Raw genomic sequence first — 19,018 nt, forward strand, 5'->3', positions numbered from 1 at the left:
CAAATATGAAGTCAATTGCAGCAGGAGCTTAACCCAACTCTTAACCCGATTCTTAATATGTAAAACGTTATCCATGTAAACTGATTTGAGCCCCTGATTCTTAATATTTTGAGTCCTGGGATGCACAAATGACCCATGGACCTTGTGTAACATGACAATATGTGTCTTTATTTGTGTTTATATCAGGTTTTATATATTCAAAGAGAGGAAATCAATAGCTAACAATGCAGAGTGTTTCCCTTGTAAATACATATGTATATGGGGGTGTGTGGGGGGGAGATGACTTGCAGATAACATCTTAGTCTCTTCTTTGAGCTAATTCTTGCCACAATATCTAAGACACCAGACAGTGATAGATAAACGTATCTCCTTCCCCTTTTCCTCTATACAATTAAACAAAATCATATTGTACTGTATCTGCAATGCAGCACACTGCACATTGAGTGGGTCTGTCTCTTGGGTCTTGCTCACTGGTGCTGATCTTGGTGGGTATGCAAACCATATTTGTGAGTGCATTTGTGTGAGTTTGGATCAGACTGCCATCACACACACACACACACACACACACACACACACACACACACACACACACACACACACCACACACGCCTCTACAGGGTATGTGTCATGAAATACTTGGACAGTCAGATGCAAATGCTAATAATTTTCATAATAGTGCACATGTAGAACACTAAGACAAAGACACAAAACATAACACAACACAGAAACAATAACCTGAGCATTGAAAGGATCAATGAACAAACTGGAACAATCACAGAAGACAAATGAGAGACAAAGGGTGCAGTGCAAGTTGAGGGTTATTCACAGTGCTAATTACAAAGCAATGTGACAAAAAAAAAAACCCATAATGCATAGGTTTGGTAAGGTTCACTGGCTAATCGGTAATGTTGCCCATTATGTCCAATATGACTTTCACCATGGACTCCTACAGCATACTTTTTCAAGTTAAATGTTTAGGCCTCAAAGTAATAAAGTTCAGGTTTATACAGGTTTATACAGACATAGCTATCCAGGTTTACCCGGATTGAAAGCAATGCTCTGAAAATGTGTTTGTGTACAAGATGCTGGAAAGTTCCTGTGCGTGTGGGTGTGACAATGGAGGCAGTTTAAACATAGCCCTAAACTTGCATAAACCTGATGTGCTGCATGACTTTATCTGTCATGTGGCAGTAAACCAGCACAGACTATCACTCACACTCATAATCATCATATATTCCTATTCCCACATGTTTGTGGCAGTCTGGGAAAACTCACTGGATGGAGGTGTGGCTGCATTCTGCAGCCAGAAAATGACAACAAATATAATTATTTACCCAAACATGTGGAAACGTTTGTATTTTGACTTCTTTCTGTCATTGTTTTGTCTAACTTCCTGCAAAGTTCATGTTAGGAGCCAGGTGATAAAAGCAGCCAGTTGGTTTAAACATGAGTAAGACCTGAAAACCTGACTGCATCTGAGAAGAAATGACCAAAAAAATGAGTGAGTTAGTGGTAATTTCTATGCCCATGTTAGATGAACAGCGATCAGTTCAGTGAAAAACTGAACTGGTGTGCCTTATGTTTAAATGCGATGACTGAAGTGGATGATGCTAAGTTTGTGTAAAGTCATAATTCTTTACAATTTGAGATGATTGTATTTTTTTTCTCAGTACATTTGTTTATAATGTTCAATTCTCGAATCTAAACGTGTTTCATTTTCAGCTCTGACAGAAATACACACTGGAAGTCGAATCACAAGTATATATTAACGCATTCAAGCTATGATGTTACTGTTCCTATGGTAACATCTCCACATACAAAAACTCAACAAATAAAAAACCACAAAGATTAAAACTGTTCACAAATTTACCTGGAAGACAATTGTTTGATATTCATGGGAGGAATCTCCAGTGTCAACACTCACACTCAGTAACTTTTATTTGTATTATGGTTTTTAACTTAAGAGAAATGAGAGGCAGGTGAGGGAACAACTGTTTATACAGTAGCTGCTTGTAAGCTGTACGTAATTTACATTAAATAAAATTTTAAACAGATTAAAAACACAAGATTTCCTTCTATTATAAATAAAATAATAATTATTAGCAAATCACTACGATTCATAATAAAAACATTAATACAATTTATAATAATATAATCTTAATTAATTTTTTAATAAAAAAAATAAACTTGGTAATGGTAAGAGCAGTAAATGTCCCTGTCATGCTTTATTCCTTAAAAAACTGGTTGGGATTTGTGAAAAGAAAACCATATCATTTCCAGTTAGAATTTTCAGAAATATGCACATTTCTTTTTACCAAAATTACACATAGCACATAAACGCTTTTTCAAAATAACGGTGATTTAGCATGTCATAGTCATGGACCACTTTATGATTTAATTATTTCTTCTAATAGTACACCTGACCAACACTGTCGTTAGGCTATTACTTCTTAAAGAATCTTACTGAATTTTTGATGGCTGTGCCTCCGCTGTCTGCACATTTTATGAGCCACTGAATAAGAGAGTCTATTAAATAAATAAAAGTTTGCATAAATGTGACTCAGGGACAGTTAATAACAAACTGACTCACTAGCACACAATGTGCCAAGAGTAACGTTTATCCCCTGTGTTGCAGAACATCGTTTATTAGAACAGATTTTCCTCCATAACTTTTTTTCCTGTCCCCTCTTTGCCTGAGCATCACTACAACACAAGATAAGAGTTTATTATAAGACCTTAATTTCCCTTCGTGACAAATAAAATCTTATCTCATGATCAGGCCTATTATCTGTATATCCCTGGAAAGTGCATGTTGGTAATTTCATGACTTATGCACCTCACTGTGTATAAAAAAAAAAAAAAAAAATCCCTGAAAATAAGAGAACAATAGGAAGTGTTGATGATTTTTTGAGAATTTACTTAAGAATACTAAGAATTTTGTGTAATATCGGCACAACATTTAAACATGGCACAATCATCTGATAATTTGCCGATCCTTGCAGCATTATGCAAGAACATAATGTGCACCGCAATTACAACAGGCCATGGCATAATGTCCTTGATAATTACAGTTATGATTGTGTATGGCAGGAGACGGATGTGATTGCTGACAGAGAGCTAACTAATCTGTTTAATTGGAGGTTCCAGCTCTACCTTTAGATAATGGATATTATTAGGAACAAAGAGAAAATGAAAGCTGTACAGATTCAGAGCTTCATGAAATAACACAGACGTGCTCCATTAATGATGCAGCATGGATGGAACAATGTACCACACCCTGCTGTTTATATTCCACATTCACTGAGCTCTTCACTAAGATAAATGGCTAAACTCCTTGTTCAATATTTATCTCTGCATCACAGCTTTTAGATACATCCCATTGTCCTCGTGACAAATAGCTGTGGTTGTTCAGGTCATTAATAGCACTATTGACTGTGCTGCCTTCTGCATTCTCACTTTATCCCTTCATTATTCCTTCCTTCTTTTTAGTGTGTCATTCTCCCATCTCCCATTATCTCTACCGGTTTCATGTAGTGCTCAAAAGGATTTGAGGATGGCTTAAAGCTTAGACTGTTGATCATGTCTATTGTAGGAGTTCAAACCAATCATCTTTTTCTATTTTTCTTTTCTTTTAGATCAAAGAAAAAGGCACCACTTTGTCTTTACACCTCACGTCTTTGCAGTCAGGTTTTGGTTGATTATATTTTTCAATTAAAAAAAATAATTTTCCCTCTGCTTTTCTTACTTCTCCTCTTCACATCAGGTTCTAGCAAATTTTTCTGCACTTTGCCACTTTACTCTTCCTCAGGCTTGAGATACACTGATGTTTTGCCACACCTTTAGACCCTGTTATCTTTTAAAGCTTCCCATTAAGCACCACTGTTTTTCCTTGAATAACACTTTTTTTTTTACACCCAAAAACACACTCAAGAGGACAAGATCAATAAAGATATATCTGATTGCTCGCACAATAACCCAACCAGAGAGAAGACTTTGTTTATATAAATGCAATCTTTTCAATGATTTGTTGCTGTAGGGGCTGTAGTGTTGATGCTGGGCAGTGGTGATGATTGTGGCAGTCATTTATTCACATCACTTATTCGGTGTTATCAGCACTCAACTAAAACACAACAAACTGCAGTTATTAGTGTCATTAGGGTTTAAGTGGATGCCGTTCTATGGTGAAAAATTAACGTGCTGTTAAGATTTATAAAAGAGAGAGAGAGAGAGAGAGAGAGAGAGAGAGAGAGAGAGAGAGATAAAGAGAGAGAGAGAGATATAAAGAGAGAGAGAGAGAGAGAGAGAGAGAGAGAGAGAGAGAGAGAGAGAGAGAAGATGAGTAAATGGCCCAGTGTTCAACATCTATTTTATACTGGCTTGAGAAATAAAATAATGTTGGTAGAAAAAAACATTCAACCTCAGGTCATGTCTCCTCCTCCCCAGTAGTGGTCCCAATCTTCTGGTTAGTCAACACTATTCACACCATTTTGGGTTTGTATTTCACAGAAAAAATAAGTCTGTCTTGCCTCATTTCTTGAGCCTTATTAATGTTCCCCACTCACAAACCTTGTTCTTCATACAACAGCTTCCTGCCAGGGGAAAGAGCATTACCTGTTTCTATATTCATGAGTTCAGAGAAACCCACAATTGGCTCCAATTGTTGGGAAAATTGTGTTCATGACTCTCTTAAACGATCAGGTGGGAACACTTATACCCTTTTCTTGCATTATTGTTTGCTATTTGCCCCTACTGTGGTAAGATCTTCTTTTATTGTGGTTTCCAAACGCAAACCTCAGCATATCGCAAACCTTTCCTGAACTCTAAGTGTTACAAATGCATATAATGAGCTTTGGGTATAGAGTTACGGTGGCATGCCAGGTAAAATGTCAAAACCTTGACCAAAATAGAGCATAGAAACAGTACCTTAATCATATTACTGAAGGATAATGCACTGTATAAGGGAATTAACTCTGAATTAACATCTAAAATCAAATCACACAATCTCTATGGTTAACAGAAACATATTCAGTTGAAGCCGAACTTGATTGGTAAACTAATACTGAGTAGTCTAAGAAAACTCCAGATATGTCAAAAGTGAAGTAATGGCACATGCACAAAAAGAACCTTTAATAACAGGACAACTGGCTTTTAATTAATAGGGCAGAACTAGGCCCTGATAACCCAAAGAGTAAATACATTTGAGTTTACAGCAAATGAAAAAAATGTGCTTTGAATAAACGTATTCTTAATGGTCGAAAAAGTGTTCTTGCCTTTTCTCTACCCTGCTGTTTCATCCCATTATAATGCTGACATTTGAATCATAAAATCATTATGAAGCACCCACTATACAGGAAGTTAGGGCATCAAAAACCTGTTTTTTGATATTTTAAAGCTTTTTTTTTACCCTCATGGACTAACAAAAAAAGAGCGTAGGCATTGAACAGAAAGTGAGACGAAATATTTGTCTGAGAATCTTGATTTGATATAGAATAATATACTGCTGACTGCTGACAAAATTAGGCAAATGTTTCTTTTCCTACATTCACTTTTATATATAAAAATCTCAGATGAGATGTCTACAAAAGAACACAAAAGGGTCATGATACCAGACAGGGAACGATGCAGAGCACTTTTTTCCACTAATAAAGTGCTGGTGTTTAAGCTGGAGCCTGGGGCTTTTGTCAGACAATTTTATGTTTTTCATGTTTTCATGTGTAACAAAGAAAACAACAAAGACAAATGAAGATTTGTATGTGCTTTGTGAACTTTCCATTCCACATTTAGCCCCTAGTCAATTCTATATTAAGCTCCACACTTCTGGGAAGGCGTTCCACTAGATTTTGGAGTGTGCTTGTGAAGATTTGTGGCTGAATGAGCATTTAGTAAAATTAGTAAAGTCAGGTACTGATGTAGGGCAGGTTCCCTGGTGGTCTAGTGTTTAGGATGCAGCACTCTCGCCGCTGCGGCCTGAGTTCGATCCCCGGTCATGGAACCAACTCCAGCCATTAGGGTTGCACAAGCCAGCGCACTCTTAGTGCCGCTCCTAGGGCCGAATAAATGGGGAGGGTTGCGTTAGGAAGGGCATCCAGTGTAAAAACATGTGCCAAATTAAACATGCGGATCATAAATACGGATGATCTGCTGTGGCGACCCCTAATGGGAGAATCCAAAAGAAGATACTGATGTAGGGTGAGGAGGCCCGGAGTACTGTGAGCATTCACATTAAGAAGCGTTTAATAGAGTTGAGACCAGACTTCTATAGCAGACCACTCAAAATGTTCCACTCCAAAACAATTACACCATATTTTCATGGAGCTGGCTTTGTGCACATCGGCATTGTCAGGCTGGAACAGGTTTGGGTCTCCTTGTTCAAGTGAAGGGATAAATGGAATGCTACCGCATCCAAAGACATACTATACAACTGTGTGCCTCCAACTTTGTTGTAACAGTTTGAGGAAAGAATGCATATGCTTTCCGAAAAGGTTCACACCCACTACTGCACTGACTCCACGCGAATAAATGAATATTTGCACCTTTTGTAAGTGTAATAGTGTACGAGTTCCTCAGTTCTCCTAAGTGTAAAATTATGGATCTCAATATCATATATCTGCTGCTGGAAAAAATGGGGTAAAATATGTGGAAGATGCTGGAAAACTTAATACTAATCGCAAAACATAGATACATTCATTGATCATCCAGGTAACAACACACAGTATTAAGACTCCTTAGAATTATTATACACAGTTATTATTGTGTCTTGCAGACTATATTTAAACATTTGCTTTGTGAAAACCTGTTCCAGGCAGTACTAAGTAAAACAAAATGCAATTTTTATGATCTCTCCCTCTATTTTTATTAACATTTAGCAGATTCAGCGAGGCGTAGATAAACGTATGTACTGTAATATTTCAGCCTGACTAATGTTTCATTCCAAACAGACTTCCAAAGCATTTTTTAAAGTGTTGATAAAACAGGATGTGGCTGGAAAAATCAGTCTCCAGAACTGCCCAGAGTGAATGGTCAGTGGGGATGTGTGAATGAATAGGAGACGTCTTAAACTCTCCTGAAGATCATTAATCACAGACAGACCTTGACAGATCACTAGAAAATCTCATACCTCACTAAATACAGGCAAGAATGTAGAGAGAAGGGCAATTTCAGTGGCTGGAACATGATCAACCACAAAACATTTCCTATAGCTTTCGATGAACATTGGATTACACAGCTTACACAAAACACAATTATAATTCATTGCACACAGCTCCACTAAAACATCCTGGGAACCAAGTGTTAAAAGAATACTTTTCAGACATGCCATGGCCCATTGGTGGATTGCTTGAGGCTAAGGCTAGTAATGGAGGTATTTCTATCGATCGATAGACAGACAGACAGACAGACAGACAGACAGACAGACAGACAGACAGACAGACAGACAGACAGACAGACAGACAGACAGATAGATAGATAGATAGATAGATAGATAGATAGATAGATACATTTAATAATCCCAGAAACAATAGCCAGAATTCATTTAGCACATATGAGTTTGAGGATTTTGTACATTATTTATCTCCTTACAGCTTACCATTTTTTTACAATCTTGCCAATTTCAATTTCAGATGAGTCATATAATCCTTTTACTTTAAACTGTGTGGGTAAAAATCCAAAGCCTTGAATTACACAGTAGCCTACTGATTACATAAAACCAAAATGTGTTTTTTCAAACATTTATTCACATTTTTTTTAAATAAATTTTCCCATTTAAAGCAATTATATAGGCAATAAATATTAGCTTTTCCCAAGATCACCGATTGCTATATAGTAACCAGCTGCCATGTCTGATGCATAGCTATGTGTTGTGTCAGTGAATTGAGGAGAGTCGATTTAGGAAGTTTACAGCTGTAAATTTTATTAATAGAAAAGGCAAATTAATCCAAATCATAATCCAAAAAAAAGTAAATGTAGAGACAGAGATAGGGTGATCATTAAACAGACTACAACAAGACAAAACAAAGAACCTAAATCTAAAAGTTTGTGCGATTAAGACAGATGAAGGAATCAACCCATAAATAAACCAAACTGAAAAACATAAATGAAAACAAAAAGACACATGGATACAACGACATAATGTCACATAATAATGACATAAGTTTTGACTGTTCTAACTTTCATTAATAAAGCAGGACTTGGGGTATTTACTTACCTGCCACGGAGTTTGGGCGGGGCATGAGGTACAGAGGGGTGGGTTGAGAAGAGTGATGGGTGAAGCTGGGTTCAGGAATCTTGTTGAGGCTGTGGGTGGAGGCAGCCATGTTTTCGTCAAGGCGGTAGAGTCCAGAGTCAAGCGTAGCACGCTGTGAGTGCCAAAGTTTGAGACTGCTGGCGCGAGTGCCCTCTCCATGCTTGGCACTGCGATCTGTAGGCTCCGAGTAACTTGTCAGGGTGGCTAAATATGAATGGAGAGAGAGAGAGAGAGTGAGAGGGAGGGAAAGAGAGAAAGAGAAAGAGAGAGAGAGAGAGAGAAAGAGAGAGAGAGAGGGAGGGAAAGAGAGAAAGAGAGAGAGCGAGAGAGAGAGCGAGAGAGAGAGAGAGAGAGAGAAAGGCGGAGCAAAAAAACAACAGAATGGCCACTCATCAAGGATAAGGACAACCTGCTGAGCCACAAGGCCAATGATATATGACATATGTACATAACCGTGTGAGCAACTCTCATTTCAAATATATTCTGAAAGTATTACTGTGACTCTACTCTACATTAATTTTCCTATGTGCCAGTGTGTACCGTTTTCTATGCATGGCCAAAAGGTTGTGTTATGTGTAATCATGATTGTATAAGTCTATATGTTGTTCAGTCTAGTGCTGCTATTGGTACCTGTATGTTAAATTTGCACTGTTGATTTGCTCTAAACTGGAAGCAAATTCGTTGTATGCTCAGGCGTACTTTGCCAATAAAGCTGATTCCTGACAAGGCAATTATGCAAAACATATTTATGCTGAGCTTTAATAAGCTCTACACACACAGAGCACTGTAATGTGTTCTTTCAGGAAAGAGATGACATTTTCTATAAGGAAAAATGTTTACTATGAGTTATTTCTCAGCACCGCTTAATTATTAGCGTTAGCACAGTAGGACTTTTCTTATTCCATGATTATTGTGTACTTGGCAATTCTGCTTTAAATAGTTCCAATTCAGTGATGATTGTCAGAAAACTATAACCACTATGTGGTTGGGATTGTAGTATAAGGCATTCTTAAGTAAACTGTTTTTTGGTTCTTTTTCCTGGAATACAGGTTAAAATAAATGTCTGGCTAATCAAATTCAGTAAACAGAGATTTAAAAGAAAAATATATTGTGTTATATGTTATGGGCGGTGGTCTGGGAAAACCCACCAGATACTACTGTGATTCAATTCTGGCAGATAGACAGGAGAGTTTGAATTTGGGCCAAAGATGTCAAAAAGCTTAGTATAGCTTATAATCTTATACAGGCTATCAAACTGTTTGTGATTTTCTTTAATGCAATTCATTCAAATCACTTTTAGGGGTAATAAATCTTAAAAATCTTTTTAATATTAATTGATTTTATTTGTGGTGGAGATACATGTGAAAGTTGCCTGTTTTTAAACATATATATATATATATATATATATATATATATATATATATATATATATATATATATATATATATATATATAATCACAACAATGCCAGGGGTATAAAAAAAAAAAGAAACTAGAGTTTCACTGTGGCTACTTATTCCATACCGGATTTGTTTGATTTGTTTTGCCCATACACGAAAACACTAAAGAATCCATTCCAATTCTTGAAGCTGGACATAAAACTCTAAAGAATCCATAGCGCTATCTTTATAGATTCTTTAGAGTTTTTTTGTCCAGCTTCAGGAATTTGTCTTAAAAGGAGAAAATCCTGACAATTCCACATATCGAGGAAGTGAATGAATGAAGGATGGAAGCGATGAACATTTAAATAGATCATATCTTTAAACAATTAAATGTAAAACACACACACACATCTGTATTAATTAAATGGGGTCTAACAAATGTAAAATATTTAATTATTTTTTTCATTTATTTTATTTTATTTAAATACATTTAAAAGTTTTTATTTGAATAATTTTGTGCAAATGTAATCAAAATAATACAAAAGTGGATTGCATTGTTTATTTCGATAAAATATCATTTAGCAGGTATGCGCTGGAGAGAAGGGGAATGAAAGTCAGTAGGAGTAAGACAGAGTACATGTGTGTGAATGAGAGGGAGGGCAGTGGAGTGGTGTGGTTGCAGGGAGAAGAGGTGGAGAAGGTGGAGGAGTTTAGGTACCTGGGGTCAACTGTGCAAAGTAATGGAGAGTGTGTTAGAGAAGTGAAGAAAAGAGTGCAGGCAGGGTGGAGCGGGTGGAGAAGAGTGACAGGAGTGATTTGTGATAGAAGAGTATCTGCAAGAGTGAAAGGGAAAGTTTATAGGACTGTGGTGAGACCTGCGATGTTGTATGGATTAGAGACAGTTGCATTGAGTAAAAGACAGGAGGTGGAGCTGGAGGTAGCAGAGCTGAAGATGTTGAGGTTTTCGTTGAGAGTAACGAGGATGGACAGGATTAGAAATGAGTTTATAAGAGGAACAGCGCATACAGGACGTTTTGGAGACAAGGTGAGGAAGGCGAGATTAAGATGGTTTGGACATGTTCAGAGGAGGGACATGGGGTACATCGGTAGGAGATTGCTGAGGATGGAGCCAAGAAGGAGGAAAAGAGGAAGGCCAAGGAGGCGTTTTATGGATGTGGTGAGGGAAGACATGCAGGTAGTTGGGTTGAAAGAGGCAGATGCAGAGGACAGGGGGGGAATGGAGACAGATGATCCGCTGTGGCGGCCCCTATTGGGAGAAGCCGAAAGAAGAAGAAGAAGATTTAACCAAGCATGTATTTTATTTAAAATTGTTTTTTTAATGTTGATGTTTACAAATGTTATTAATAATAATTCGAGTTAATAAAATAACATATCGTATTTTTCTGTGTTAGAGGTTTTCCAGATCACTACACATACATATAGGATATATCCTGTGGGTCAGAAGAAAAATATAAAAATTTAAATTAGATTTTGTGAGCAGAATCCTCCAGTAAGTTGTTTATTTCAGAAACTCTGCAATTCATGCACCATTTAATCTTTATGAAGGGTAGATCTTCAGGAGGACAGATGGTAATCGCTGTTCTACACTCACACACTCAAACGCACACACACACACGCACGCACGCACGCACGCACGCGCGCACACACACACACACACACACACACACACACACACACACACACTATAAATGAACCCTATCAGCACAACATTCATGTTAGTGTTTCTCAGTCACACACACCCGCCTTTATCTTATGAACTGCAGCAAAAAAATGTGTGTATATTGATGTGTGTGCGTAACTCACCGATGATGCCACTGTCTCTGCTTTCCAGTGTGGAGGTTGGGCTGCTGACAGCCTGTCCTGGAGCTCCGGTCGGAAGAGTGGAGCAGGGACTACAGGCTGGGGGAGATGCTGTGCTGCTTGTCAGAGTGGAGCACGGACTCATCCTGCCGCTCACCCCCACTCCCTGAAAGCACAACATATAACTATCATTGACTCTACCAGAGATGGGAAGTAATTAGTTACAAATGCTTCATTACTGTACTTAAGTAGATTTCTCTGGTATCAGTACTTTATTCACTGTTTATTTTTCTGACAACTTGTTACTTTCACTCATTACATTTTTACCCAAATATCTGTACTTTCTACTTCTTACATTCTCATACCAGGCATGTTACTTTAGTTTTAATGATCAATATTTTCTCTTTTCATTGCCCACCTTTTTTAGTCCATCAACCTATTGTCATTGCGTGGCTTTTTCAATCTACCACTAGTGTATAATTTCCTAACTCTCACACACCACAGATGTAGGCTAGTTTACGAAGCTAACAATGAGCAGGCAGAAGGCAGCAAGAAGTATGGGGTTAAAGTGGATGAGACAGAGGACATTAGCGATGTAAAACACAAGCAGAGAAACGATGATGATCAGGAAAGTTTCCGTTTTCAGTCATGTTTACATGACTGTCTCATCCATGTTAACCCCATACTTCTTGCCTGTTCATAGCTGCTCGTTACTGCTCTTCTGTGCAGGCATATCATCAGATCATCATCATAGTTTCTCTGCTTGTGTTTTTTTATGGTGGATGTTCAGCCTGGATACATTATTTGGTAACAACATTTAAAATTCTTTTGTATATTAATATGACGTGAGGTCCAGTCACCTGCGTGACACTTAAACAGGTAGCAGTAATGGCTACTTTTACTTAAGTACATGTCAGAGCCGAAACTTCTTTACTGTGAAAAAGTGTAGTCAGTGCTTCACCTTTTACCAGAGTTTTTTAAAAGTATCTGTACTTCTGCTTGAGTGAAGGATGTGTATACTTTTGCCATCTCTGGACTCTAATGTTAGCATGAAGCCAACTCCTAACCATTAGCTCAGGAGACTGTGATAAAAGCATTAAGGCTACAAGTTCTCAAACTCGTGGCATTATCTCGGATCATAACAGGGTCACTATTTAAAATATTTGTAATAAATAATGAGCACTGTCCTATTACTAGTAAAATTATTGAAAATTTCATTTGTGTTCATTCATTTCAGATTCTCTTACAACCTATTAAGACCACAGCAACGTCATCATGTCCGGCATGCTGTCACGAGAATTGAAGCAATTATTTTAATGCGAATTAAGCACAATTTCAAATAAACCTCTTCATATCAACACGGTTCTTGTTTAACTGGTGATTATTTTTTTTGCTATTTGGTCCTTTTGTTTTTTTGTTCTCTCTAATATACAGCATTTACTATTGTCTGATTTCTGAAGAAAAGATGTAGGAAGTCCTACATTAGTCTGGAGCTGATTCTAAGCATACTGTATAAGTGCTTTCTCGGTTAATGGCACCCCCATTACTACATGATAAAGCATTTAAAAATACAAAAGCAAAATGAAACAAAAACATCCAAAGAAAAAAACAAACCAAAACAAACCAACATGATATCCAAGCAGCCGGTGTAAAGTAATATTTTAATTTGAGGTAAATTCATTTGAATTTGAAACCGAATTTGTTCAAATAAATATCGAATATACATCAAAGCAATGAAAAGAAAAGAGTGTGCAATAAGTTCAAAAGCTATTCTTATGCCTTCTACAGATGATTGTGTGATTTCAGTAGGCTTATTAGATCAATACAACTCATAATGTGCAACATGGGTTTCATAAGTTGTGCAAGTCATTTATGTAGATAGTATGATGAATCTTAAGTTACTATGCAAGTAAGTATTGAAGAATAAAACGTTACCAGCTTGCCAGAAACAAATAAAGCAAAGTAAATCATGCTTTGGCAATTGTGGCTTTTATGTGTACAAAAAAGAAGAGGTGGTAGAGTAGGAGAATATGGACCTGGTTATGGCAAGGCAAAAAATCCCACTTTGGGATCGCAATTTTGCCAAGGAAACTTGAGGTAACATACATAAACATAAGCCTACATGTTTAGTCAAACTGAATATTAGTTTTTATGTTATTTTGTATTTATCAGTTTATCAGTTTTTATTTCCTGTATTAGATTTTCAATGGGTCACAAAGTTTATATACACTGTATTTGATGCCTTTTACTTTAACTGTCCAACACAAAAGCTCCTCGCAATACTAATCTATTTGCCTTTTACTCCTCACAGAACTGGTGTCACCCAGTAATACTTTTGCTTTGCAGCCTTTATGCCATTTGAAAGTATATTTTCTGGCTAAAAGATCCAGTTGTGACCAATTAAACATTTCTTGGCTAATGTCTTGAAGTGTCTTCTATTTCTAAACCTAATGCTGCCATTGACGATTAAAAGCTTCACCCTTCTCTTTCCATACATAGTACTGATCATTATAGACAAACTGCTCAAATCTTTTTAATCTAATTAGAGAGAGAGAGCACATCCTACAAACCGCTTGTGATTTTTTATCAACTCTGGCTTGCTCATTAGAGATAAACTGATAGGGAAACATTCACTCAATCTACTTATTTCTGTAAAGCTGTTTAGTGACAATCACTACTTGTAAAAGCACTGAACAAATAAAATTTAAATTAACTGAATTTACAGAGACAGTGAATTTACAGTGTATGTGAACTTCTGAGCCATTAAAAATCTGACATAGTGCCTTAAATAACGCCAAATCTGTTTTTTTGTTTTGTTTTTGTTTGTATGATTAAGAAACCTTGAGAGGAACCAGAACCAGAAAGGAACTGATATAGAGCTCTGAAGTCAACCCTGACTGCACCCTAGGCCTCCTCACCTTGCATCAGTACCTGATTTAAAAAATGCCCTTGTGGCTGAATGAGCACAAATCTCAAAAAGCACACTCCTAAATCTAGTGGATCATCTTCCCAGAAGAGTGGAGGTTATTCTAACAGCAAATGGGGACTGAATGTATATTGGGATGTTCTCGAAGCACATACAAACCTTATGGGCAAATGTCTACAAACTTCTGTCCATACAGTATATGCGTGCTGTACAAATTACTATAATTAAACATTCCAGGCTAATGAATGGATTGAAAGTGCCAGATTAAGCAAAATATTAAAAATAAAACATATATATATATATATATATATATATATATATATATATATATATATATATATATATACAGTATCTCACAAAAAGTGACTACACCTTTCACATTTCTGCAACCTCTAAAGCACTGTTATCAGCACTCATGCGCCTATTTTCTGTTTTTCTGTTTTCACCTGACGCACAGCACGAGGACTCAACTTCTTTGATGGACCCTTGCAAGGCCTGTTCCAATTGAAACCCTTCTTGGAAAACCTCTTTAAGGCCCTGGCAACTGTTCTGTAACTCAGTTTCAGGGTGTTACCGATCTTCTGATAGCCTCGGCCATCTTTGTAGAAATCCTCAGAGAGTTCTTTGCCATGTTGAACATCCAGTGGTCAGTATCAGAGAATTGTACTCAAAGCATCACATTTTAACTACTCTAATATAAGATACATACATTTTAATATGGTCCTGTCAAGCAGACAAAAACATGAACATGATGAATAGGACATGTGGCTTTGCATGGTTACAAGACATACAGCTGTTATCACTTAGGGTGTACTCACTTTTGTTGCCAGTTGTTTAGACAATACTGGCTGTATGTTGAGTTATATTCAGAGGACAGTAAATCTGTACTGCTATACAATCTGAAAAAAATATATTCAAGTTTCATTTCTATAGTATTGTCCCTTGAGAACATGAGGTGTACTCACTTTTGTGAGATACTGTGTGTGTATATATATATATATACACACATAAACATTTACTTTACAAACTTTTGCGTAAACAAACAAACCTGTTCTCAAAGTGAAATTCGGAGTTCGGAGTTGAAAAAATTTAAAACGGAGAACAGTCAATGCTAGCTAGTAGCCGACCGTAACGAGTCTACATTATGCGCACTGGACTAAAGCGAATGCAGTCAAATTTTTGTATTTTAGTAAAATTTTGTATAATTTATTGTTTATTTGATAGTATTTATAGCTCTTAGATCATTAGGAGATATGCGTAGTCAATAACAAACATAGTAACAACTTACGAACAAATTCATGGTACGAACAGCCCATAAGACATAAGACATTTTTAGATAGGCTTTGTGCCCATCAGACCATGGTGCACATTTTAGAAACCATTCATGCAGAAACACAGATAATTAAAATTGTAAGAAATTAAATAAAATATCAACAAGGACATTATTAGAGATCAATATTTTTTTTTTAAAAACTGAAGGAGTTTCTCTTCCCCAGAAACTGAGAGGTTTCTAATAAAACAAAAACACACACACAGAGTGCTTTTCTTTGGATGATTAAGAGAAGAAGAGAAAAAAGGAAAAGAGAATGAGAGCAAGAAAAAGAAAGAGGGAGCACAAGTACTGGCTCTGGCTCTGTACACCCCATTCAGACTAAACGGCTGTCACACACTGTGACAGGGCTTGCTCTGTTCCTCCATCTTGGCTCAGTTTTTCCCTTCAGCCTATTCATTCCCTGGAGTCACTGACTGTCACGGAAATAATTATTTATATAGCACCTTTCATTTCCAATAAAAATCAGGAGGTGCTTCACATGGAAGCACATAACAAGCCAAGTGACAATTGAGGAAAATGAACAGACCAGAAATCATAAATCAATGAAACTACAAAAATATTTACTTAGGGATTTATGAGCATTTCATGAAGATTTACTACTGAAATTTGTGAACAATAATATTCAGCTCTCAGAGTAAAGAGCCTGATCAGTGAGCACTAAATCCAGCGTCACGTCATCCATCAGTATTATCAGTATGATGTGACAATATCAGGTTGAAATGATTTTTTTACTTGTTAAAAAACAAGTTTGGTTTAAGGCCAATATTAAAAGCAAAACATTACACCGTTAAGGAATTGTATCGTCTTTTGAAAGTTCTTAAAACGCTATTTTTATTACCACATGGAAGATATCAGGGCTCACATAGTCTTAATAAAAGAAATTACTGATCATAAGAACTGCATTAATTTTTTACAAGCTCCATTTAATAAACAATAATTATTTAAAGGGAGAGGTAAGTACGTATTAGATCAAAATAGCCTTAGAATGTGGACACGTCGCAATTCTTCAACATTTCGCATCAGTGTGAACAAAAATGCTTTAATTCTTTTTCACAGGATGCATCCCGGAATAAATAGTAAGAGCTGGATCAAGTGCTATTTTATAAGCTATTTATTTTATTCCATACAACAAGAATCCTTGACTGTTTTTGTGGATGAAAGACAAGTAGTTGTGTTTAAACGTGTAAAAAGAAAAAAACATGCCACAGACTACTTGTATGCTACTCATCTGGCAACCTTGCACATGTGAACTATGCACAGGTGATTTGTAAAATCAAAACAAAAATACTGGTGGAACTTGACAACTCTGGACTGAACTTAAATACAATGAAACAAAACAAGTAAAAACATTTCAATGAAATCACCATGTTAGCTCTGTTTCTTCCTCACATGCCTATAGTGTCTCTCGATGTGATGTGATGTGATGCGAAACAAAGTGGCTTACCTGCGCGTCCTCGGCCTCCTCCATGCTGTAGTGCAGCTCCGGAGGGCCCTCGCTCATTTTGTCTCCGAGCAGGAAGCCAAGGCGAGTCATCAACGTGTTGGCAGCCTCATCTACTGAAGGAGGGGGGCCGAGCTCCTCACCAACTGCCCCTGATAGAGGGAGAGGCAGAACAAGAGTATAAGTGACATAAAATGATGATCCAGAGACTCATTTAGCAACATTCAGCCTGGTGCACCAAGTTTGTCTCTCATTAGGTATACATCAGCTTCATTAATGTATGTCACAGCAGAAACAGCTCAGTAGCATAAAACATATAAAATAAAAAATAATAGGACAATGAGAAGAAGGTTTATATTTATATATCAGTATATCACATACTAGGGGTGACCCCAAATAATCGAATATTCAATGCTTCAATAGGAAGAGTCTTCGCAGAGGTGTTATGAATTGAGGATCATTCTGTCATTGCCATTTTGGTTATACAGACATTGAACACCCCCATCAATGTCTGATTTCCAGTAGAACTACCAGTAAGTTAATATACAGCCCAGTACAGTAATGCTGTAAATAAATATCATATTTATATCAGTAAATAAAAATGTGAACAGAAAGAATCTTTAATTAAATATATTAATATGTGTGAATAAATCCAACCTTTCCATGATCCATGACTGACACGGAATAATTTTGGTGGCAGGGATTTAAATATTTAACAATGATTGAGATATATTGAGATATAATGAGTTATTCTGATTTCATTCTGTAAATTAATATTTAATTGTTTCTAATTGATGCTCTGTACATACGATCTACATACTGTACATACACACCAGTATATATCATTGAGTGTGTGCCCAAAGATGTTATAATTGCTGAATACACACACACACACACACACACACACACACACACACACACACACACACACTGACGCATTTCCTTAAATATTCAGTAGAACTGAGAGGTACAGAAGGATAGTGTACAGACAGTGAGAATAACAGATTTCTGCATTTCGGTAATCTCTACAACACAACCATAAGGAAAGAGATAGTGTGAGAGACATACAGAGGAAATGAAGGAGAACACACCTGTTCTGAGAAATGCCATTCCACCAACTCCCTAATTCATCCAAAACCAACAGTGTGTATCAATCAAACACTGCACACAAGCACAGGCTCTGCCACAACTCCTGATTAGCTGTCACAAAGTGGGTTGAGCGATTATAAAGACTGTAAATCTCTGTGTATCACTCTGGGTGTGTGTGAGGTGATGGTCGACACACCCAACTCCCACAAGGACACGCCCAGAACAATCTCTCACTCCCAATTCTACATTGACCTCATCCCCGGAGATGAAGTGAAGTAGGATTTGAAGCTTGTGATACAATTTGAAATTAAGAGACATAAGATGAAGCACATTATGTATGGATATAATTCAATTTGACTAAGTGAAGCAACTAAAAAGACTGATTTTAAAGAATTTATAGAGGAGTGTTCAATAAAAATGTTACAAAACATTTTTTACTAACCACCTTGACTATATGAGCAAATGTATTAGGGCTCCTGACTGTATGTGGTTACCCACATAAGTGTTTCTGTACCACAAAGTTGGAGGCACACAATTGTATAGGATGTCTCTGCATTTGGTAGCATTATATTTTCCCTTCACTTGAACTAGGAGACTAAAACCTGTTCCAGCATGACAATGCCCGTGTGCACAAAGCCAACTTTATTAATATGGTTTACATGGGTTTGCGTGGAGGATCTTAAATGGCCTGAAAAAGATCTTAATAAGCACAAATCTCCACAACCACACTACAAAGTCTAGAGGAACATTTTCTTAGAAGAGTGGTGGTTATTTTAACAGCAAA

The 19,018-nt window shown here is 36.9% G+C and overlaps 1 protein-coding gene across 8 annotated transcripts in view; it reads right to left on the reverse strand.

The window, feature by feature from the left end:
• tanc2b (tetratricopeptide repeat, ankyrin repeat and coiled-coil containing 2b) overlaps positions 1-19,018 on the reverse strand; it is a 193,163-nt gene that overhangs the window by 34,403 nt on the left and 139,742 nt on the right. For all 8 annotated transcript variants that reach the window (XM_046853997.1, XM_046853996.1, XM_046853995.1 and 5 more), the window contains 3 exons: positions 17,149-17,297; positions 11,449-11,611; positions 8,204-8,446 (listed from right to left, as the gene is read on the reverse strand). In XM_046853997.1, the coding sequence (XP_046709953.1) occupies positions 8,204-8,446; positions 11,449-11,611; positions 17,149-17,297 (555 nt within the window). The remainder of the gene's footprint in view (positions 1-8,203; positions 8,447-11,448; positions 11,612-17,148; positions 17,298-19,018) is intronic.

Source organism: Silurus meridionalis, chromosome 7, assembly GCF_014805685.1.
Source record: "Silurus meridionalis isolate SWU-2019-XX chromosome 7, ASM1480568v1, whole genome shotgun sequence".
In the NCBI taxonomy this organism is placed as follows: Eukaryota; Metazoa; Chordata; class Actinopteri; order Siluriformes; family Siluridae; genus Silurus; species Silurus meridionalis.